At 43.2% G+C, this 23,980-nt stretch overlaps 2 protein-coding genes across 3 annotated transcripts in view; one reads left to right on the top strand and one right to left on the bottom strand.

Moving 5' to 3' along the window:
- dnajc17 (DnaJ (Hsp40) homolog, subfamily C, member 17) overlaps window positions 1-744 on the top strand; it is a 53,225-nt gene extending 52,481 nt beyond the window's left edge. For both annotated transcript variants that reach the window (XM_083792200.1, XM_083792201.1), the window contains one exon: window positions 419-744. In XM_083792200.1, coding sequence (XP_083648326.1) covers window positions 419-535 — 117 coding nt within the window. In that variant the 3' untranslated portion in view covers window positions 536-744. The remainder of the gene's footprint in view (window positions 1-418) is intronic.
- Window positions 745-4,849: 4,105 nt separating this feature from the next.
- Window positions 4,850-9,027, bottom strand: gchfr (GTP cyclohydrolase I feedback regulator). Its single transcript, XM_083791926.1, has 3 exons — window positions 8,838-9,027; window positions 7,241-7,335; window positions 4,850-6,400 (listed from the first exon to the last, which is right to left on the bottom strand). Exons 1-3 carry the CDS (start codon window positions 8,871-8,873, stop codon window positions 6,271-6,273), a joined length of 261 nt encoding a protein of 86 aa, XP_083648052.1. The 5' UTR covers window positions 8,874-9,027; the 3' UTR covers window positions 4,850-6,270.
- Window positions 9,028-23,980: the final 14,953 nt, after the last annotated feature.

The raw sequence follows: 23,980 nt of genomic DNA, 5'->3' as shown, positions 1-23,980 counted from the left end.
TGAGGTTAGGTTTCTGGTTTAAGGACTTCAGTATTTTGTACCATACAATTATATGTACAGAACAAATAATGTTTGCTTTCGCCATCTTTGTTGAAGAAGAGTCTGGGCATGTTATGTTTTAGATTATTTTATGTCAGTATAAAGTTTTAGTTGGCTAAGACTAGATTGAAACTAAATTGTTTAAGTAGCCTAGCCAGGCCTAAAGTGCAATGGTTTGTTCAAAGACTGAGTTTAAACCAGAATGTGCTACTAAAAGTAAGGTTAGGTTTAGGCATAGTTACTGAGGTTAGGTTTAGGCATAGTTGCAAAAACGTGTGTCAATCACAGCGACTACTGTCCAATAACAGCGGGGTTTGCCTAGGACTGAAGTGGTATCCATAATGAGGCGTTTCTGATGCTGTGGCGCTTTCCCCCGCAGGGCGCTCTGGGCAGCGAGCGAGACTACGAGAGCGTGGTGCTGATGCGGGTGAGGCAGGCCGCAGAACGACAGAGACTCATAGAGGAGATGCAGCGACAGGATGAGGAGGAATCGTAACGGCGAGCACCAGCAGGAAACCACCCAAAGCCACCGCTGAACTCGACTCGATAACAACCCAACCCCCCCCTGCCAAAATTTGTACCGGGGTTACAAAAAACATGGCTTTAGTTTTGTGAAGCCTCTTAGGTGTGCATTTGTTGGGATTTTTTTTTTATATAGTATATAATTTTCTTGTACAGTAGGAAAAATAAACATGTTGAACCAAGTGTATGGCCTCAAATTGTAATGTTTCCTCAATCACTCACTGGTTTTTCTAGGAGACTGGAGAAGACCTGTGTGGAATTCAGTATGGAGCTGTCTGTTCATGGAGGTGGGTGTGAGTTATCATATTATTCCCCCTCTGAGTATTGGCCTGAATCATTTCTCTAAAATCATTCAGACTGTTGACTTATCAGTGGGCGTTAATCCCCGTTCTGCCTGTTTCAACGGAGCCAGGGGAGATTGGCCATGCAACACTACCGCGTAATCTAAATACTATAATCATGTAATTTGCATCTGTCAGTTAACATTCAGTTTTAAACTTTTGACAATATTCATTACCTCCTTATTGCAGCCAAGAGGGAGAAATATAAAATCATTCATTTTCTGATGTCTCTATACCAGAGGTCTGGTAGATCCTGTGAAATGAGTCGAGTACTGTAACGGTCCAAACCGCAGACCGTGCGATGTGATGTGACTGTGAGGAAATCATGTCTGCTCCATGTTAAACCAGCAATCAGGCCTCGATTGGAACACTAGGTAGGTTTTTATGGGAATTCCTGTGGGCTCACGTGATGAAAAGTGAATAGACTCCGGAGGCCCGGCCATTATAGTGCTTGGTGGTTATGGTGATTGTTCCTTGGGCTTTGTGTACAGTATATCTGAAGCTCTGCTCCAAATTGCAGAGGCCCCTGGGTGGGGGTGGGGGGCGCGAGGCCGAAAACCCAGAGCTGTACTGGACAGTGTTCTGCTCTGTGGTATGGCACGTTTGAAACTCAAATCTCCCCGATGCAAATCACCCATATATAACATCTGTGTTTCCAACAACACATAATGCCAACACTGAACCACTAGTTTTATTATGCTCAAAAGGGCGAGAGGATTGTGTACTCTCACGTGCAAAGAAACTCCCTTCTGGACTAATATACAGTATGTGTTAACTGCCTAAGCCCTGTGCAATTCGTTATCTCTCACATGATGCGATGCATTGTGAGGTTGAATATATTTTTGACAATTATGACATGCCCAAAGTAGGGACGCCAGGTTGAAAGTGTTGGAAGGCCCTCATACTGTATGTTCCCTGGTGTCGTTGAAATCTGTTAAAAAATGTATTATATATACTTATCCTATGAATTATGAGAGTATATAATAAGAGTATGTAAACCAAATGCACCAGGACCAAAACAACAAGCCAGTGTCCTCTTTTAAAGTATGCAGTTCTGCACCAGGTAGTTTTGGGCCTTCCAGTCCCAGATTTTCTTTTGCCTGGTGTTAATTTAAGGCCACCTTTGCGATGCGGCCCTGCTCCGTCCTCAGTACATGTTCCAATCATCTCAGCCGCCTGTGTTTGTGTAATCTCCTTGGTGATGCTCCGGCTACCCTGTTTGTTTGTTGTTTGAGTTCATTGTTGGAGATTGTATTGGGCCAAAAGATCTGGCATGTATATGTCTGAGGCATCTGTTGACTGTTGTGGAAAGCCCAACACACACCGTCTGTGAAGCGGGTGCGCAAGCGCGCGTCATAGACGCACAGCAACACCCACAGGACACGGCACGCTACCGTGCGGCTGGCCAGCCACGCCGACGGATTCCCGGATGGAGGCCGCACGGCAACGCCTGGAAAATAGAACAGCGGCGTATCGGAGCGTCAGGCGAGGCGTGAACGCGTGTCTGACGCCGGCGGTGTGGGATAGGTTCATTGAAAATAATGGAGGCGGCTGTTTTGACGCACGGCATTCATAGACTGTGTCTTGGGCTGAACACTTCCATTCTCCTAGTGTCTGTTTTGACCACTCCAGCTCTCAGAACCATACAGCAGCAGAACAGACTTGCCATTGCTGTTGTATATAAGTTGTCATGCGTTGATGTTGTCTCTATCGTATAAGTTATATTGTATCTCTTGATACAGATTGGAACAAATTTAAATGTAAATTATAAAAAAGTTAGTGAGGCTTTAACCATACCAAATAAATCAAGATTTTTGGGGGAGTGGGTCTTTAACTGAATTGACTACCCTTAGCAGTTCTGGTCTGTGCAGTCCTTCCTAATCAACCTTTTTAGGAATATCCTTTGAAACGTGCTGTTCTCTCTTATTATTCGAAGGCGCTGTTTACACAACAGATTCAAGATGCTCTGTGTTCCCCGGCGGATGTTCCCTCCGGGGGGACCAACAGGCTGCTGCAAATTGTTCTCGTTGTGAACCCACATTAAGTCAGACCCTGCAGTGCCCGCACCAGACCGCTGCGGTCTCGCCAGTTTTGCAAGAGTTTTGCCCTCTTTCTGCAGAACATCTACCCATTCCAAATAGACTTATTTGCCTGTCCCTTGGGGGTGGGTTGCTATGGTGTAATGGCGCGTCTCTATTCATGGGCCTAGTGCTCAGCTGAGCTTCCTCCTGTCATCGAGTTATTTAGGAGCCTCATGGCAACTCTGCAGCATCCAACCCAGTCATCCATCTCCCCGCCACTCCTGCCACTGCCTCGCCGTGGCCCGTTACACAACGGCCAGCTGTGTGGCGGCGGTGGTGTGGTGGGAGACATCTGCTCCTCTCCTGCAAAATCCCCTCATCAGATGGTTTTGTTTATGCATAGGGCCTCTCTTCATATCCCGGCAATGTGAAAGGAGGGGGAAAAAAACCCTCTGAAACACACAAACTGTGTCCAAAATGACAACAGAGGAAATACAATTACACGAAACACATTCGCCGCCAAAGCCTCTGCCCCGAGACCACGATGGCTTGTACTGCATGCAAAGCCCGTTCTGATCGACCGCTGCAGCGTACCCTGCGAGCGAGGCTGATTTATACTTCGTCAAACGACCATGTCCTGGCGTGCGACAAAGATGGCTTTTTGTTTTTCAGTTGTAAATACGTGAATTTCTTGTTGTAAGATGTGGTTGTTCGATGAAGTGCAAATGAGCCATCAGAAAACCCTCACGGCGCTATCTTCCTCGCCTCTCTGGCTCTCTCTCTCCCCGGTATCCCTCACACGAAAGCTGGCAGGTTGGAGGATCCCGGCAAAAGTCTGGAATCTCCGCAGTCACTGCTGGGAAATTACCAGACGTGTTTGATCTTTATAGTGGCGGTGGAGTGCCAAGTCATGTCTGAAGTAACGGGGTCTGGCGAGGTTTTTGCTGGGAGATGACTGGCTAAGGGATCTATCTGGTTTGTGGGTTGGTGATCCGGGCTGGCCCCAGACACGCGTTGGCAGACCCGGGGCTGTAAGTGAGGCTGTAATGGAACCACCCAGCGTGGCTGGCTCTCGTGGGCGAACACATCCAGTCCGCAGGTCCGTTTTGATGTTTACAAACATCCCTTTGAGGCCCTACAGACTGACGGTACGAAGGGCTTTTCTCATGCATCCGACATGCCTAGGCTGGGTGATATGACTTCAAATCAATATCACCATTGTTGAAAATAGCATCTCTACAAGCTCACTTGTAGCTATTTCACTATTTTACCACCATTCTACAGCGAAGTATTTCAGTGGTTAATAAGACTAATCGATTTATATATATATATATATATATATATATACACACACACACACTTATTTTTAACGATTAATTGATATAAATCGATGCTTCTTGATTATTTAGTTATAGGCTAAAGCTATTAGTTCTAAATAACGGTTTCGGTATATTTACGATTAATTGCCCAGCCCTTTAGTGCATAGTAATTAATTTTCACTGAGAGTTACACAGGCAAGTATGGAGCCGCGGACTGACAGGCAGAGAGGCAAGTGGGTGCGTGGTTGTGTGAAATTTGTTGTAATTTCTTCCTATATGCAACACATAGTAAAGCGTCATAGTGTGACCCTGCAGATCCAAGCGGGTATGGAGGCCCAGTGTCGCTCCCTGTGTGAGAAGGCCTTAAGGCTTCACCCCTTTTGCAAAAGAAAATGTTTTAATGATGTTTGGTTAGTGCACCAAAGCACCAAATTACATTAATTTTCATCTACTACAAATACTATTGACATTGAGTGACTGCAGTTTATTTCCGCTAAGAAATGTCCCTTTAAGGGCTGAAATTGAACATTTGTGACTTTGTGCATAACCTGTAGGTTACTGTAGGTGTTGTGTTGGCAATGCTCTCATCTTTGCATTAAATATTGAGTTACAATTACTTATTTTCTTTATTTAATTTTTTTACAAATCCTTTTATTTTGAATATATCAAATATACACTTACAAAAACAACACATTGAACAGACATGCCGGTACAAAATGTTACAGTATCTAGGGGTTTACAAACATTTTCTTTCAAGCCATGAATCCCCATTCCGTTTGTATGGACCCAGCCTTAATAAATCGTAACAATTTAAAGTGAATTGAATAATAATCTACTCTTCATTTGGCTGGAGTCCCCCTGGAACCTCCTCGATGGTCTCTGGCCGCCCTCGGGGCCCCAGTTTGAAAACCAACTGCTCTGGCAGAATGCTATATTTAATTTGATTGGACACAGGAGCACTGGTTCTTGTACTGTTGACTTGCTGTATGTGAGCAGATGGTAATGGTAAATATTTGTTTTAAATCCTCCAGGACATTTTTTACTTTGAATTGGAATTGATGGTGCATGTGATTGAGTCTATTCTAACTGTTTAACTATTTAAATTTTCCTTCCCCAGTGTAGTCATTGCCAATTCTCCCATGTGTTTGTATAGACCCTGTTACCGTCACTGCTAATCCCGGCCAACTGTTTGGTCTGGGGAGGTGTAAGACTACGCTATTCCCTCCCAGTTCCTCTCACTGGTGAACCTACAGTATAGGAGTTGCTAGTGCGAGAGAGGTCAAATTATCAACAAATAAGATCAGAGAAATCAACAAAATTGACAAAACAACACAGCTTTTCTTTAGGTAGTGGCTCCTTAGTCCTTAACCAACGGTATCATACCCACAATGTACTGTGCAAACGGCCAGGACCGAGCATGACGATCTACTTTCAGATATATGGTTAAAATGAATGTGTTGAGGCATTAAGCCCTAACCACACCAAAGGGTCGAGACGGTTGTAGCGTTGTCCCTGCGGTGTGATTCAATGCATGGATCAATGGACCAAACCACGGGTCGAGACGGTTTTAGCGTTGTCCGTGCGGTGTGATATGTCCTGTTGCACGTTGCCGCGCGTGGTCCCTAGTGATTCAATGCATGGATCAATGGACCAAACCACACCAAAGGGTCAAGACAGTTTTAGCTGACGGTGTTAACTCCTTGCAACCGTTTGGACCCAAGGAGTTGCATGGTGACCCTTTGGTGTGGTTAGGGCTTTAGGGCTGGGATGTTTTTAAGTTTGGCTTTTGTGTGATTGAGGCCAAGGTAAGTGCTGCGGTTTAGCCAATGAGATTGTGAGACCTCAAACTTTTATAAGATAGGCATTCATTGGTACCATTTCAGGAGCCACAACCTTTTAAACAAAAATGTTGATAAGTATTTGCATGGTGCAACTCCAGAGACTGTTGCAACCAGAGCAAGTGATAGAAAACCTCTCTTGCCATGGGATGCATACTTGAGATACGTTAAACTCAATCCAGGAAGGGGGTCACTCTGTCTCTTTGTGCAGGCACCAGACCAGCGTCTGTCCCACCCCCGTCATCGTCACCACGCGGAAGCCAATCTTATCCAGTTTGTCCAACACCAGGCGCGGCGGGTCGTCCACATGGTACTCGGAGCTAAACGAGCATAAACATAAGAGGAATTGTATTTCTCATAGATGTGGGGGGATTTTCAGTCTCTGTCTGTAAACTTTGCCTGGAAAGCAGAAGGCTGCTAATTGTTCGTGTGCTCGTTCACTTCCTTCCACACCTCGCTTCATTTCCCAGCAGCATTTGAGTCAGATTGCCAATGACAACACTGCCCTGATCTGTACTGCATCAGCACGAATGGTTAACTCCACATCGGCAAAGCAGCGGCCGTGGCGGCATCCTTCCCTTCGGTGACTACAGCTGAATGGTTCTTCCATCTGTCCTAAGCACGCTTAGTTCTGCTGTAAACATGCACAGTGTGAAGGCAGCCCCAACACAAAGTGGCCCACTTAAGGCAACGGGCCACCGTGGTGTATACCTGAGTGCATGTGAATGAAGTGACACAGGCTACAACTTTGTATTGGAGTGATGCCAACTGTGATGGTTTTCTTTTTTTTCTTTGTAAAAGATAGCAAAATAGGCATACAAGCTCACAACACAACATTATGTAGATCAGCTACAGATACAGTAATTTGTTGCACGACAAAGTCATACAGGGCTTAAGTGATTGCCATCTCAGATTATGCAGCGTGTCTTTCACATGCACAAACGTGAGGTAATTTCTGGCAACTGAGACGGTTATGGTTGAATGATCGGTATGGTTGGCATTTTTTCCACATTCTTTTCTTTCGACTCAATTCAGTGACCAATTACAGTACATCCTGCAGATGAGGACAGGAGCATCCTGGGATAAATGATAAAAACACACTCATGTCTTGTGAAGTCCCCGCACATTAACTCAACTGACATACGATTTCCAATACTCACAAATTGTTTCCCAGCATCGTTGTTTTCCTAGCCCCCAAGTAGTTCATTACAGCTGGATCAGAGTACTCATCTCCAACATTGGTTGGCCCGTTCTCCTTCAAAGAGAGAAAACCGAATAGAAAGTCAATGTGTAAATACTGGAATGTAGACATATCTGTTGAGTAAGAAGTACAATATTTGCCTCTAAGATGTAGTGGAGTAGTTCAAGTAAAAGTACACCACAGAAATTTTAGAGATACTTTCTGTCTAATAGCCAGTAAAAATGTATCTATAGAGCGTCACAGTCCCGCCCCCGACGACACGGAAGAGAATTTCCCATTCATTTTTCCCATAAAACTCTGGAATCATGGCAATAAACACAACGTTTAGGGCCGATTTAAATAATTAGAAGAAGGGGTACTGGCCAGGGGGGGGCAGTTTAGAGACCAGGATTACTGCATGTTTTTTGTGAGGGTACCTACCCTAGGGGACACGGGGAGAACATGCAAACTCCACACAGAAAGGCCCTATCGCCAACCCAGGACCTTCTAGCTGTGAGGCGACAGCACTACCGACTGTGCCTCCATGCCCTAAATAAATACTTTTTGAAAGGTCTATGGGAAAAATGAATGGGGAAATCTCTTCCGGGCCTGTCGTCGTCATGAAAGGGGGCGGGACTCCGACGCTATATCGTCTGCTATAATCATAGCCTATTTGAACTGGGGACCCCCGACCCTGACAAGCACAAAAAGAAAATAGCCGATCGACAAGGTCACTTGCCTCTTTATTATTGTTGTGTTTCACCAGTTTTTATAGAAGTTGGTTGATTACTTTTGATGCATTAATGCTACAGGTGCAACACGTTAACTCTGTCATTTCTAGACCGTTTCGGATGCAGGAAGGCTTGCCGGAACAGTGCCGGCCCCCTGGGCCTGTTCCATGGGGGTCTGGGGACCCGGTTTAATGGTATTAAACTGTCATTTCTCAAAGATTTTATCCAAAGATAATCAAAGTACAGTACAGAGCACAATACACAACAATACAGTACAGAGCACAGTACATAACAGTAACTATAAGAATAAATGTATAGTTGCACCGCTCAGTTCACACAGGTGTGATTTTATATTCTTTCTTACTTTTTTATTAAAAGGCAATGAACATCTTTAAAAGTAATACATTCATATAAAAACTTTAATCATGTGGGGAGCCCCCTGGGGACAGTGGGGGCGCCGACCCAGGTTGAGAACCACTGATGAATAGATGACAAAAGGAACATGCGCACATCAACAGGCCTATAACTTGGCTCCTGCGAGTAGGCTGCCTGCTACATGTGGTTTTAATTTAACACAACATGGCAAACAACAGACAGTCTGGGCTTTTTTATGTTGGCTTTCCAGCATGCAAAAATATAATGTGCAATGGGCACAGCCGCACAACGCAACCATAATGGAACGGACGTGGATATCCTTGCCTGATTGATGAGAAGCGTTCAGATAAATAGCCTTAATAATCCCCAAATCTCCAAACCGAGCGCATCTTTATACAACAACACCACACACAGTGACACAGAGACGGGTAGCCTATTATTATTTGCACATGCAGGATGCAGCCTACAAACCAGTCGGATCTGCGTGCTGATGAGCATGTACGGCATCGTTCTTCTTGCCCGCGAGGCGTTCAATCAGGCGGTTGTTATTCCCCTGGGTGTTTAAACGAGGACGTTGGTTGGTGACGCTGACTCTGCAGACAGTTGCCTCACACTCTCCTCCTGTTGTCCAACAAGCGCTTCTCTCTGCTGACAGCTCCCTCTGAGCGGAATGCGGAAACACCCACCGCACTGAGCCAATCACAGCTCTCCCCTACTACAGCATCTGTCATGTCAACAAACACGGGCAGTGGTTGCACAGCACTGAGTGGCACAAAAAATAATCCTGATTCATTATAACCAGTGGTGTAATGTAACTACCGGTAAGTACATTAAACTCAAGTACTGTACTTTAATACAATTTTGTATTAGTATTAACTCTACTCTACTACATCTCAGAGGCAAATATTGTACTTTTTTTTATTCCAGTACAATTATTTGCAAACTTTAGTTACTGTAGCCTGCTAGCTACTTTGTTGTGAGCTTGTAGGCCTATCTGCCATTTTCAAAAGATGTTATACATTTGAAAACATTTGTACTTTTACTCGTGTAAACTTAAGGACTTTTACTTTTATGAAAAAGTAACTACAGAGTAGTACTTTTACTTAAAGGACAACTTTAGTTTTTTTCAACCAAGGTTCATGTTTTAGGTTGTTATTAGAGAAAGTAAAAGATGAGTGTTCTTTTTTTTTCATTTGCTGCTTTCTTTCGTTTTAGGGATTTTAGCTGTTTTTGACAGGGGGGCGGGGGCATTCGAACATGGGGCTAAATATGTATTTTTTTACAACATTTGATAGCGATTTATTTTTTAATTATTTACTATAGTCCTAATAAACCCCTGGAAATTTCATCTGGCCACAAAAAATCACGAGATCTACTGAATGTGTCAAACTGACATTGAGCCTATGACACTAAGGGCTGTATTTTGCGTGTCTTAAGTACCAGGTCTTATTACCTAACTTGAGTAAACTAAAGACCTGGAGGCGTGATCAATGCCATTTGGTTATTCTGAGTGGCCAAAGAGCATTGATCATGCCTCCAGGTCTTTAGTTTACTCAAGTTAGGTAATATGACCTGGTACTTAAGACACGCAAAATACAGCCCACAGTGTGGCTTCCCCTCAGTAGGCTACCTTCACATTCAGTAGATCCTGTGATTTATTTGTGGCCAGATGTAATTTCCTGGGGTTTATTAGGGCTATAGTAAATAATAAAAAAATAAATCTCCATAATATTTTGTAAAAAAATACATATTTAAAACCATGTTCGAATGCCCCCGCCCCCCCTGTACAAAACAGCTAAAATCCCTAAAACGAAAGAAAGCAGCAAATGGAAAAGAAATAACACTCGTCTTTTACTTTCTCTAATAACAACCTACAACATGAACCTTGGTTGAAAAAAACTAAAGTTGTCCTTTAAGTGGAAAATGTGAGTACCTTTTCCACCACTGATTATCTAGGTCTAGACGATTACCAATGTGCAATAAATTGGCATAAATTGATACTTGGATTTGTGGATTGTTGAAATAAAATCACACCCATGTGAAGTAAGTGGTGCAACTCCGTGTGGGAGACTGGGCGTCCCCAGGGGGTCCCCGGAACTTCCAGACCCACAGGAAAGCGCCCAGGGGGCCGGCCTGGTTCCACTGTAGCCTACTATACTGTGTGTGTGTGTGTGTGTGTGTGTGTGTGTGTGTATGGCTGTGCAACAGTGACACTTGGTTGTGAAAACCAACCAAACTCTATTTTCGTGCTCAGACAGACCTAGCCAGCCAGGGACAGACCCAGCCAGAGACGCAGTAATGAAGTGGTTGCACCACTTAAAAATGAGTAGCCTATTGAGACAGAGAAACAATTTGCACACTCAGTCGATTTAACTAATACTTAATTAGTCCTAGTGGCTGGTGATGACTATAATTGAGCAATTATGCATGCCTGTCACCATCAGAGGAAAACACCCCCCCCCCCTCCTTTGTTGAGGTCTGAAATGTGTTTCTCACTACAGCTCAGGTTTCCCTTTTAATTCTGTGGCTTGGAAGTTGTACATTTTGTCCTGTGTTTTTAGCCAACACAGATGTGAAGCAATCGTTATTGCTTGTATGCTAAGAGCTGCTCTAGGCTTTAGAAAATGGTTTAGCCTAGTAATATTACTAATAATAGTAATATAGGCGAGGCATTGTACCTCATTCAACTGGGCTAAATAAAGTTATTTCATTTGCGTCATGATTTTGAAAGCAAATGTTGCTAATCATAATGAGCAGTGTAGGCTACAGTATTTAGCCCAATGTAGCTATTATTGCCATAAGTGGTGGACAACTGAACAATAAGCGTAGAAACCCGGCATTTGCCTGTGGTCACCCAGCGGTATTGCAGCTGTTCATACCCCAAACAGACCTGCTTATTGTGCTTATTGCATATAGGCTTTTTCTTATTGCTGCCTGCATTCCTTGGCCCCTCTTATCGCTGCTTGCATAGATATATATATATAAGAAAGGTTAGATGGCTCACCCGCGCTGCTGGCCAATGGAGAGCGACATCTCTACGTGGCGGCCATCTTACCGAGGGGCAGCATGACATTGTCTCTTCATGTACAAAGTGACAGTTGTGTTCATGAGTCAAAGCATATGTGACATGACTAAACAAGTTCCATGGCTTTTGGCATGAGTTACACAGTATGCCTGTTTAAAGTGCTCTCTTATCGCTGTTTGCAGCAATATTTATTTTACACATTTGTTTTTTATGATCTATAGATTGTGTGTAGAACGTTTCATGCAAATTGCTCAAAAATCCGGTTTAAGCGTTTTTCAAACTGCTCAAAATGGCGGAAAATCTGAGGGCGGAGCTTACTGGTCAAAGTGACAGTTGTGTTCCCAATGAGTCAAGGCACATGTGGAAACAAGTGCCATGACTTTTGGCCAGAGGCATGAGTTATGCCTGTTGAAAGGTTTCCTTTTCAAACGATTGCTATAGCGCCCCCCTTTGGCCAATTGGAGTAAGACTGGTTTCAGCACTATTTGGCATGACCTTCTACCATACTGTAAAGTTTCAAGCAGTGACTCTGCATGTATGGTATGTATTAGGCTAGGGGCAGAAGAAGAATCTTCAACTGCAATTTTCATAGGTTCATAAAACTTTCATTGTTTTACTTACTTACGTACTCCCGATTCTTTGTTACGGTAGGTATAGTTCACGTATATAAATTGTCATGCATTTTGATCAAAGATCCGGGCAGAAGATAGATTTTAACAGTTTTTCATATCATTCAAAATGGTTGGTGATCTAAAGGTCAGAGGTTATATGTCCCCATACCACATTTGTTATATGTGTATTGAAGTTTTATTGCTGGCGGTCAAACGGTTAATGAGGTTCACAAGCTATGCCTGTTCAAAGTTTGCATTTTAAATTGATCGCTGTAGCGCCACCCTTTGACCAATGGTTGTGGGCTTCGTATTTAAGCAGGGTGACATAGCCCTCTACCATATTGCCGCATTTTGTAAAAAACGACAGAAGAAATTATTTGTAATTCTAAATATGTGATCTAATGGTCAGAGTTCAAAGGTGAGACTACGTATATATGTGTATAAAAGTTTTATTGCTGACGGTCAAACGGCTCATGAGCTATGCCTGTTCAAAGTTTGCATTTTCAATTGAGTGCTATAGCGCCACCCTTTGGCCAATGGTCGTGGCTTCGCGTACTCACCATTTGGCATAGCCCTCTACTATATTGCCAAGGAGAAGAACAAAAAAACAGACAAATACAATTAGGGACCAAAGTCCCTTCGGGCTTGGCCCTTTAAAAATACAAATATGGACTAAAGTGCAGATTTTACTTACAGTACTCGAGTAATTGTACTTCCTTACTGTTCACCACCTAAGACACCCCCACCCCTCAATATTGTTGGGGGGTGGGTGACGACTGTGATGACATCTTTTGATCAGATGACATCACAGCAACTAGTTAAGGATACAAGTTGTGCACATAGCCAATAGCCTATGCCTATTGAACTTAACCGAAACTCAAATTTCCTTTGAGATTTATTAATTTCCTCTCCATGCAGCAATAACAAATTTGGATTTGTCGAACTGGGAGGGAAATGAAAGACATAAACCAAACCAAACCAAACCAAACAACAATGACGGTGATAAAATCAGCAATGTGAATGTAATGTCCTATTGAGGCATGTCGTGCTCAGAGGGAAGCGTAATTCAAAGGCTTGGTATTGTGTGAGGATGAGGAGACATGAATTGCCGCAAACCACAACTCATGCTGTCATTGCCCGGCCTCCACAATCAATCCATGAACTCGTATAAGGCTCAGCGGATAATTTGATGTGGTTTAGCATGAAAAAGGCATGTAGAACTTTTTCATATGTTGGGTTTTATGTTCTGTGCAGCACATGTGATTGCGTTTGGTAGGCTAGACACTGTGCAATAAATCTTTCATAGTGCTGGATTTTGATCGAGACCTGCCCTGACTTTCATTCACAGTTAACCAGGCGGTGTCAGGACAGGAGAACTTTTTTAATGAAAACCTGCAAATTATGATAATGTGATTACTGAATTGTTGGTTCATTTCGATTGCTGAAAAAACTGTCATTCAGGGTTGTGTTTTAGTCTATACTGTACATTGTTTTACCTTTCATGCCGGATGCGCGCTCTGTGTCTGCATACACCTCTGTGTAGCAACTTGTTTTTTCTTCTTTAAGGTTAAGGTTAAGTTTTAGAAGGCGTTTTTAGAATGAACCTCATGTCTAAATGGGTTAATAACATGGAAAGCAGAAGCAGTGGACCAACCAACTCATGTGCAGCATCATTATTTGTAATTTTGTTTGTTTTTGGACCCGGAACCAGTTCTTTTTCAGACCCGGTTCCGAGATGGAAGAACCATGGAATCGGTTCCATCATATTTGGAACCGTTTCTGGAACTGGTTTTTATCACACTGTCAGAGCTGATGTGGACTTAACGTCAGCTATATACAGTACACTTACTATATAACCAGTATTTCTTCCTGGAAATAAAAACGTCTGGGTTACCGAGGCTACGTTCTCAAACATATTAATTTCACTCTGATGCCCCTTTTCCACCAAAATAACTTTGGTTCTAGAACTGGTTCCGTTCTAGATTCTTGGAACTTTAATGCCTTACTTGCCAACCTTTAGAGTTCTGAACCAATTCATTTTCAGTGGAAACGCTCTGAACTGGTTCAATATTTGAACTGAACTGGTTTCCCGGTGGAAAAGGGGCCTCGAGTGTACCAATTGGAACCAAATGGACCCGTAAGTGTCCATTTGGAATCGTTAAAGGGAACCGTTAAGGAATCGGACTGGCAAGAGGGATTCTTACCCTATTTGTAATAGCCTACTTTAGGCAGTCAATAATGAGACATACAGTACAGTAGCCTACAATTATAAGGATACTTGTAAATGTAATCATTAAACTTAGGTTAATGCTCAGGACAAATATGTAATTACAGCCCCAGTTTATTTTAAATACTTTATTAACAGTTTGAAGAAAGAGGCACAGGGAAGTTCAATACAAGGTCTGCTAAGAGGATTTAAAACCTAAGAAAGCTTATGGCTTGTTTCCATTGGGCTCTTCATATTCAGTTAATCAGTCTGACTCTGATCTGATTCTCTGTTACATTGAGAGGTATAAGACGGTGGTGAGATGATTGCCCCCTACTGGCTTTGAGGCTCTATGTCAGCTTCTGATGGCCTTTTGTTTGTGTGAAAGGAGATTTATGTGGCCAGAAATTGTCAAATAATGACACATAAACCTATACGTACCTTCAGTTCTGTTAGATTCAGACCCACTTGCTGAATGATATGGAGGTTTAATCCATCAAAACCAGGAAACCAACTGTCATTTTAGATTTTAGTATTGGCTTTTAAAAAATAGCACACACAAGCTACACAGTGCGTCACTTTGTGCCACGCTGCGAGCTTGTACATCTGGTATTTTTGAACATGTTTAGAAAAATCTTGAAAGTGTGAGAACTACTGATTCAGGACTCGGGTCTTAATGGGTGGATATGGTGGGACCCAATCCTTCCTGGTGTGGAGAAAAAGAAAGGAAGAAAAGTTATTCCTGGTGTTTCCACTGACCTGAAACCTGCCTCAGGAAAGAAAAACAAGGCATTCATGGAGGTCCAAAAACAACCCAACCCCCCATGCTGCCAAAAAACACTGTCCAAACGGGGTTGCACGCGGGCCACTTCCTCTGCTCCCCACTGTGACGTTCCTGCACCGTGCTCATCTGCTGCTGGTTACTGGTGTGCCGGGGTCACCTTTCCCGTGACCTGAGGTGACACCGGAGCACCCCCCCCCTCCTGTGGTGCCACAGGAAGCGCAGTTTGATGCTTTGATGAGATCCTCTTCTTTACCTTCTCGCTGAGAGAGTAGAATGTCGGTGGGTACTGGGTAGTGTGGGGTGGGGGGTGTTGCAAGGCTAGTCATGTAGTCAAAATGGCCATAAGGAACTTGCTGTATAAATTATACGTAGCTTGCAGAGTTAATTCAGTCAGATATACTTGAGTGGCTTCATGTTATGCTCAAGGGCGCATACATATAGGCTACTCTAGGGGTTAATACACTGCGTTACTATGTGGGTGTATGTATACAGAGTTTGCAAGACCCACATGTCATAAGCTGACCAATTGGGTATTTAAGCTCACCTAGACTGCATGCATTCTTCCTGCCTTCCTTCTGCATATGGTTCCTGGTTGTTGTTATGCGATGTTTGCTCCCACTGCCACCCCAGCACCATCACTCTGCTATTTCTGTTCCCCATGCGGGGGGTTGTTATTGTATGTCTATCTTCCTGCTCTTAATGTTTAATGGTGGTGTTTAATTGTGCAGAGCAGGGAGAAAATGTAGCAGAGCCGAATGCCAAGATAAAATATTATATGCACATGTATTTTCATTCTATAATATTGGTTAATTCTATTTGTGAGTTATCTGACTGAACTGTGTTTTTATGATAAAAACACTGATTCTCTCAAAGTGGGGTCTGGTGGTGGTCAAATGTCATCTTACTGGTCTCTCAGACTCCTTAAAAACAACTGTATCAAATGTGGGTCTGTGTCTGTCGCCTAATGCATATCCAATTGGGGGGGTCCTCGAAATGAAAAGGGTAGAAAATCACTGATTTAATGTAACCTATGGTACTTTATTTTGCTGTAGGAGTCATACAAGACAACCCTACCTCCCACCGGAACCAGAAACAATTACTTTCTGAAATGAATATCACAGTAGCGTTGAAGCTTGTCCACTTTAACGTCTGTTACACGAAGGGGGGCTTTGTTCGGTGTCTCACACGCCCCATGCAGACCATCGAGCATCCTATTATGTACAAGGGAATTTATTTGCTGCGAATATGAGTGGGCTGAAAGCCTGGGATAGCAGCATTACTGTTAAAGCAATCTGTTTAAATCATGAGGCCAAACTGGGCCTGGATGAATTACAGCATAAACGCAGCGATGTGTGTATGATGATTTACTATAAGTGCGTGTCGGACTTGCATTTAAATATTGAGCAGACAGACAAGGTTTTAACGGTGGGGGTGTATGGAGAACAGGCAGGTCTCCAGTCCTGCACTGATAGATTGGGTGTTAGGTGTACTTTCCATATAGGTTTACATCCCCCTAATTGTGATAAATTGCTGCGCTGTTGAACTATGTGAAGAACATCTATTTCTTCCTGATATGTACTTTTTTGAGGGGGGAGAGAGAGTGAGTGTGATTGCGTGTGTGATAGCACGTGCATTGTTATAGGTAACAGGTGCAGGCTATGGTCCACGGTGCACCAGAGAGGGGAAATCTATGCAAATTCAATGTATTCAAGGATTTAAAAGGCCCATTGATTGCTCCTCCCCACTTGGTCATGATTATCTGATCCCCATCAGGTGTGTGTTTGGTGGTGTGGCCTATATAACAGACCAGTGTTTGGCACACTTTCTAGTATGATGAAGGCTGGATGACTGAAATGTCAATACAAATAAATATGGAGCCAGTGTGTGACATTTATTTGTGGGTAGCTTATTTAGCATGGAAAAGCTTGAGCTCGGTAGCGCAGGGCGAAAATACCTGCCCACCACCGTGGAATCTATAGTGGTTAACTTAGAATCCACAGCTGTGCATCCAACAGAACAGACCATCTGAACACAATTGGTCGTGAGGGAATCCAGTGGGGAGGCTGGGGGGCTGTTCAACGGGACGGAGGTGCTACATCCTCCCAGTGGGGGCTACTCACTGTCAGGTGAGCCAGTATAGGCCAGTGGCATAACGACTACATTGGGAAGAAAAGAAAGTGGTGAAATGAGAGAAGCCAGCACTCTGTAATGTCCTGTAACTGATCTATTTGCCTCACTGGGACATACAGATGATAGATAGATTCTTTATTTTTGTGTCATGCACCAAAGGCGCCCAGCCCAACATGGACTTATAGGACACACCATATTATTGCTTCAATATTACATTGTGTACACGAAACAGGTTTGTTTCGTTGTTGTTGTTGTTTTTTTACACAAACAAAACATTCTGCCTTTTTTCCCACGCTCTGCATAAAAAGTCTGCTAAGGCAAAAATACCTTTCCTAAAACAAAATTCCAGTTTTTCATAGTCCTCTAACCAGAAGAAGTTAGCACAGATGGTTGTCATTTTACAAAATAATACATGTCTTCATTCTTCATATAATGGGCAGTAAAACAAAAAATGAATTTCATTTTCAATTTCTTTCAAATCACACACTAGACACACAAGGTTCCAGAATGCAGCTATGCACAAAAAGATCTCTGACTTTTGGATATATTTTGTGTAACAAGGTTCAGGGCCATAATTATTTTTAATAAGACAATATGTTCTTAGTTTTGGTTTGTACTATAAATCAACCAAATCAATCATACAATTAATGGATGTCAGTCTTCTTCAGCTTTCCTAAAAGTTGAGCGTTGATGGAGATGACTACTATAGGTCGAAACGGGTCCGTTGTGTGTTCTGGAGAGACAAATAAAAAAATTACTGAGTGATTGCTTTGCTTTTGCTTCATTGTACTCTTTGGCAGTGCAACCTACTGTAACGATTCTGCATTGTGGGAGTATTTGGGTATTTTGGTTTCTCCAAGAAAATAAAGGGGTAAAAAAAGATTGGCTACTCAAATTGTCTCTTCTTTTCTTTTTGCGGAGAAGCTTGGGAACCTGTGTTGTATGAGATAACATTTTGGTAGAGTTCCTTTGAGGGGAGCTGCACAGCCTCCATCCATGTCCCTGGCATTTGAAGTTGTTCTGGAAGGAGAGTGCATCCCTGACCTCCTCGACCACCTTGATTATTTTCAAAATGAGAAAATTACGTCCAGCATCTCGCATACAATAACTATCCCCATGCAGCATATATTACTGACCAGACTCGGAGCAGATGAAGCTCTGTCTCCTCTCTGCTCCAGTCTTCAGCTCACCTTACCTCAACTCTCCTCTCACGTACTGTACTTTCTAGTGATGCACCAAATATTCGTCTGCAGAGAATATTCGGCAGAAAATGGCTAAAAATGCATTTTCGGCCTATTCGGTTTCGGCCTGAATAGGCAGAAAATATATCACTGAATAATGTATGCAATTAATGCAATGAATACATGTTTTATGGACCCATAATAGTGATTATTATTTAAGTTAAGTTTTGCCATAACCATTTATTTTGCCATAAATCAGGTAGCTTTAAAGTATGGCCATGACGGCAATGGTAGGAAAAAAGATATATAGGCTATAATATTAATCATATTCGGATATTCGGTTTTCGGCCAACTGTTTCCTATATTCGGTTTCGGCCAAGAATTTCCCTTTCGGTGCATCCCTAGTACTTTCTCACGGTCCTTAAACCTAATTTATAGTCCGTACGTACAACCGTGACACATGCCGGCGATTTTCAGTTCTCGTCTACATGCAACACCGTCATGCAATTATGGAGTATAACCCTGACGTACTGACCTGGCCGCCCGTCGTGACCATGCTCTCCAGATGACACAGGCACCCTGGGAACACATTCTCTCCTGGTCCAGCGCCCGGCTGGGCTGACCCGGGCAGCCAATGACACAGCACACAAAACTATATTCAGCCATCTTTATTACCTGACTGAGTCTTATTTTATTACATTTCACAGTGTTCGTTTGTGTTCCAAATCCAATTAAAAATGTAGCTCTCATTCATTACTAATTCTACATTCATTCTACAAATCTTGGTCACTAATCTACTGTAGGCCTATATGAGATACATAAAGAGACTAACGTTGGAAACCAATTGAGGCCTATTTTACTCTTCGTCGTACGATCGTGCCTTGCAGTGGAAACACTTGATCTAGGTCTTTTTGCTTATATTGAATGACATTCGCAAAGAGGGATCTGGCATCTCAATTTGGTCATTGGTCAAACGGTATCTAATTCAGTAAGTCAATCACTGCACGAATAACTAGTGGTACAGTAACTACATTTCCTTTCTGTGTGCTTTCGTAGGTGCACATGCAGCCGGCCATCAACTGCCTACAGTACACGCGTGACGCCGAAAGAGCATTACAGTGCTGCTCTCGTGAGAGTTACTCGGCACATGTGGATAATATCCCTTTTGGAAATGATAAGCGCCACACAAGAAAATAGGTGAGTGCTTGAAAATTTAAGACTCCACTGCCTATGTCTTCTGGCGCTATACCTACACTTTTTCAACAAAAAAGTGGGCTATTTGCATTTTCTTTTCCTCCAGTCCTGTTATTTTATTGTGTTGTTTAGTTTTTAATTGTGATAATGGATCTTCCTGGGTCTGAAATAAAAATGTATTTGGATCACTTTGGGGACAGCCAAAAAGGCATGGTGTCTTCAAATAGTTTTACATGACGCAAAGACCACTATAGCAAGACTGAAGAAATGTTTTTAATTGACATTTTAAGATGTCTGCTGAAGCTCAAGTTGTCGTGTGTTCACATATCATTGGTGGTGTTGTTTTAATCACTGCTACTCATCGAATGCTGCTACGCCAATTACAGCTCGGCTCAATTACAGCTCGGCTCATTCTGCGAAGCCCACATGAAGAAGCATAAAGCATACTGTATAGCTACTGTAACATAGTTACAGATTGCACAGGGAAGCCATACCATTGTCTAAGGAAGAGGGGGTGTACTCCATTTTCTGCCCAAATCCCATTGGCAGAACAAGAGGGTGTATCAATTGAACATTTATAATGAATGGGGTCATAAACATTGTTTTTCCATTCATTATAAATGTTCAATTCACACCCTCTTGTTCTGCCAATGGGATTCGCGCAGCAATTGAGTACACCCCCTCTCCCTTGGACAGCGGTATGGCTTCCCTGTGCAACCAACGTATGCACCCCAAGATGACCATCTTGTTCACTGTCTTTCCTCTTGTTCCTTTGCTTGAGAGCATAATTTTGTCATATCCATATTTACGCTGCCAGATAATGGGAAAACCACATAATGCACATAAGGCAATATTAAAAGGTCAGCTTGAATATGTTAACTGTTGCCCCAGGGCCCCAGTCCTTTGTACTCTGGCTTGTGAGCACATCTCTGGTCTGGTTGCGGCTTGACACACTGTTAGACCACAGCTCTGTTCTGATTTCAGTCGGACTAATGGATGCTTTCCCGGTTTTAACGGATCCAAAACTATTTCCAATTACAGACTTAGACTTGGTTTTGATGCAACATTTGGTTATTCATGCTTCCTAAATGAATTGAATGGGAATTTAATTCATGATCAATAAAAACTGAAAGCACCTGGGCTTGGTCATTAACTTCAAGTCATTCATTAGTTTTTCGTAAAGGAGAATGAGAATGTTGGAATTGCCAAATAATCAAACTGATTATTATGACCACATGTACCACTGGCCAAACCTTCATTTATTCTTTGTCTGTATTTCTGCAGAGAGACGGGGGAAAGGTGGGGGGGGGATTCAAGCTGCGGGAAGGACTATAGCTGTATGCTCTCTTACCAGTGAACCACCAGGGTGCCCAACTTGCCAAACCTTTAGGAGGACTGCCAAAACAGTATGTAAAACCAATGAATGTTACAGTTTCAAAGTTGTTAAACAACTATAACCAAAAAGTTACAACTTGGTGCATATTGAATATTCAACGAGGTGTGTGCATAAAACACTTGTATTGCATACCTTCCAGCGAATCGGAAACACACATACACGCACACCAAGCTAAGTACCCCTTGCACTCAAACACCTAAGATTACATACCTATTCCTTACTTACTCTCTAAGCATTATAGAGCAAGGCCTGAGGCCTTAATTAAGATGTGTAAGATGTCCGTTGACGAACACCATCAGACATCAAAAAACAAAATGAGTAGACAAGAGAGGACAGACGTGAGGACAGACGCATGTACAGTAGAGTAACAGAATGACTGAGTCACATGATGACTCCCATAAGGCTTTGTGTTGTCATGTTTGACTTTTAATGATATGTTGCAGTGGGCGGTTTTTCAGTCCAACACAGTTCGTCATCGCTGTGCATCATTACCGAATAGGAAATGGTTTCTCTTCCGAGGAAAAAAAAAAAAAAGTACACAACAACCACGACAACAAGCTTGGCAAGAACATAAGGGCAACAGCTTGACTTTGTTAAACGCATAACAACAGCGAGACAGCAAAATAGTTACCCTGACACTTAACACTTAATTGCACAGGAAGCACGGACAAGTTCCCGATGGCTCACAATTAAACGTTGCTTGCCACTGTGGTCAGCTCTGGCAGTTGCGGGTTATGCGAGGTGCTTTTTTGTGATGCCATTTTGAACAGCAGCTGTGACCCCGAACTGCTCGCGTGCGTCACGGCACGCAGCAGCAGACATGGATCACACTAATTCCACAAGGAAGACACCCATCTTTGTCTCGATGCACTTACAGCCGATGACTTCACCCTATCGCTCGTTGCCATGGCTATACGTTTGTATCTGATGATAAACCATGCCGTGCGTGAGGGTCGAAAGTGTTTATGATTTATAAAGACCGATAAACGTGGAGTACGTGTGTGCCGGCTAAGCAAGCTTACATAATAATGGTCACACTTAAGGCTCAGCTTCATTTTCCGTTAATAAATCACCGCAATCTGGACTAGACCACTGAAATGGGGAGTCCAAACTGTCTGTTTGATATCCGCTTAGGAAAGAACTCCCTACGAATGGAATATCCTCTCGATATCCAGTCAACACAGTAGTACTAAAAGCTGTGGCAGATTTGCAAGCTTAGAGGGCCATGATGTGAAATAGGAAAATGTTTCGGAATTACGCCTCAGCCTTAACTTGCCCTCGCCACTTATGAGGAAATAGAGCGACGGACCGTTGAGAGGAGGAGAGTCAATTATGTGACAATGATGTCATAGAACTACTGGTTCTGATGAAGTCCATATGTCGTCGGGGGTTCCCTTGCCGTGCGCTCACCCCGTGCCCTTCACATCAGGAACACTGGCCTCCGTGACAGCGTGAAATGAGACGAAGATCAGCTGTCTGCAGTTTATGGCACCGCACAACCGAAGACAGCTGATCCCTGTAAACAACCGGACATGTACTGTGCTGTTTAAATCATACATGAGCAATAATCCAGTTTAGATTTTACATTCTGCTATGTATTGTGAAATTACTGCAAGACACCACTTTGGGTTCGAGGGGACAATAAATTGCAGTGATTCAATGCGATTCACTGTCTGTTCATGGCAGATAACCCATAAATTGCCGTCTTGCATTTGTATTCCCCCGAAGAGAACACATCCGCAATCTGTGCATTTAGGCACTGGAAGAGTTCCTTGGGCTTTTTGTTTTATTAATCACCCATCCATCTTCATCCGCGTATCCGGATGTCAGGTCACCAAGGTAACGGTTCCAACAGAGAGTCCCAGACTTCCCTTTCCCGTACCACATAACTACCTCTAAATTGGGGTTTCCCGTGGCGTTCCAGGGCCAGGATGGAGATTATATAATCCCCCCCCCCATCTGGAGCAGCAGCTCTGCTCCGACTCTCTCCTGAGTCCTGGTTGACTGAGCTTCTTATTGCTAACGGAGATGCTACGCACCCTGAGAAAACTCATTGCAGCTCAATTCATAGTTTTAGTAAATATTGAAATATCAAAAAAGTGTTTTAACGTTGTGATGCCTGAAAATAGCAGATCTACAAGCACATGAGTCGTGCTTGCCTGTGACATATTGTGAGTTTGTAGATCGGCTATTTTCCGAGCGCGACACCCACACACAACCAAGCATAACATGTATTATCTGGCTCTCTTCTCCTTTTTAAATGACCCCCTCCCCCTCCCATGGGTTAATGTGGTTAAGTCATTTGATTATTTCCCCCTACCAAAGAGCTCCTTCAGTTCCATCCATCCATCTTTCATGTCACTGAATGATTTATACAGTGTATCCAGCCAGCGCTCCCTATTTCCCTCTTTCAAAATGTACTTTAGTTTAGCCTTAGTTTGTTTGGATTGCACACAGCCCACAAATCATACAACATATGTTGGTGTAAAAACAACCCGGGATAAAGTACAATAAAGTCCAGGACTTATTTGCATTGTGGTCGCTCTCACAAACAAACACGAGGTGACAATCCACATGTGTGGCATTCATACTGTACGTCATGCTGTCCTGACTGAAGTGGGTGGCATGGTAATGCACGCGCGCACGCACGCACGCACGTTGATGCACGTTTGATGAGGTCAGTGTGGTGATCTTCATATATGGAGATCCAGGTGATGATAGTCAGCCCCACATTAATATTGATGACATCAATATATGTGCATAAAGGGGATTGTATTAGGATGGGTGCCCTAACAGGGCATCGTCTGGGAATTTTTTAATTGACATTTTCGTGCTGTAGGGCATAACATGTGTGCTAATTAGTAAGACCGGGCGGGGCCTCTGGCCTGCCCCGTTAGGGCCCAGTTAGGGCCGGGCCTTAATTTTCGGGCCTTTTGAGAACTTTAGTTTTCGCCGGGCTATTGGCACATATATGGAGGAGATCTAAGGGTGGCAGCGGGGACCGTGTCTTGAGTGTACAGAGTTTGATGAGGTCAGATCAACATGTGGAATGAATTCTGTATTGGCCATACTGTATATGGAGCGTGT

Source organism: Protomyctophum parallelum (genome assembly GCF_964188405.1).
Source record: "Protomyctophum parallelum genome assembly, chromosome: 20".
In the NCBI taxonomy this organism is placed as follows: domain Eukaryota; kingdom Metazoa; phylum Chordata; class Actinopteri; order Myctophiformes; family Myctophidae; genus Protomyctophum; species Protomyctophum parallelum.
The sequence above is the reverse complement of the archived record's forward strand: the minus strand, read 5'-3'. Positions and strand labels throughout refer to the sequence as shown.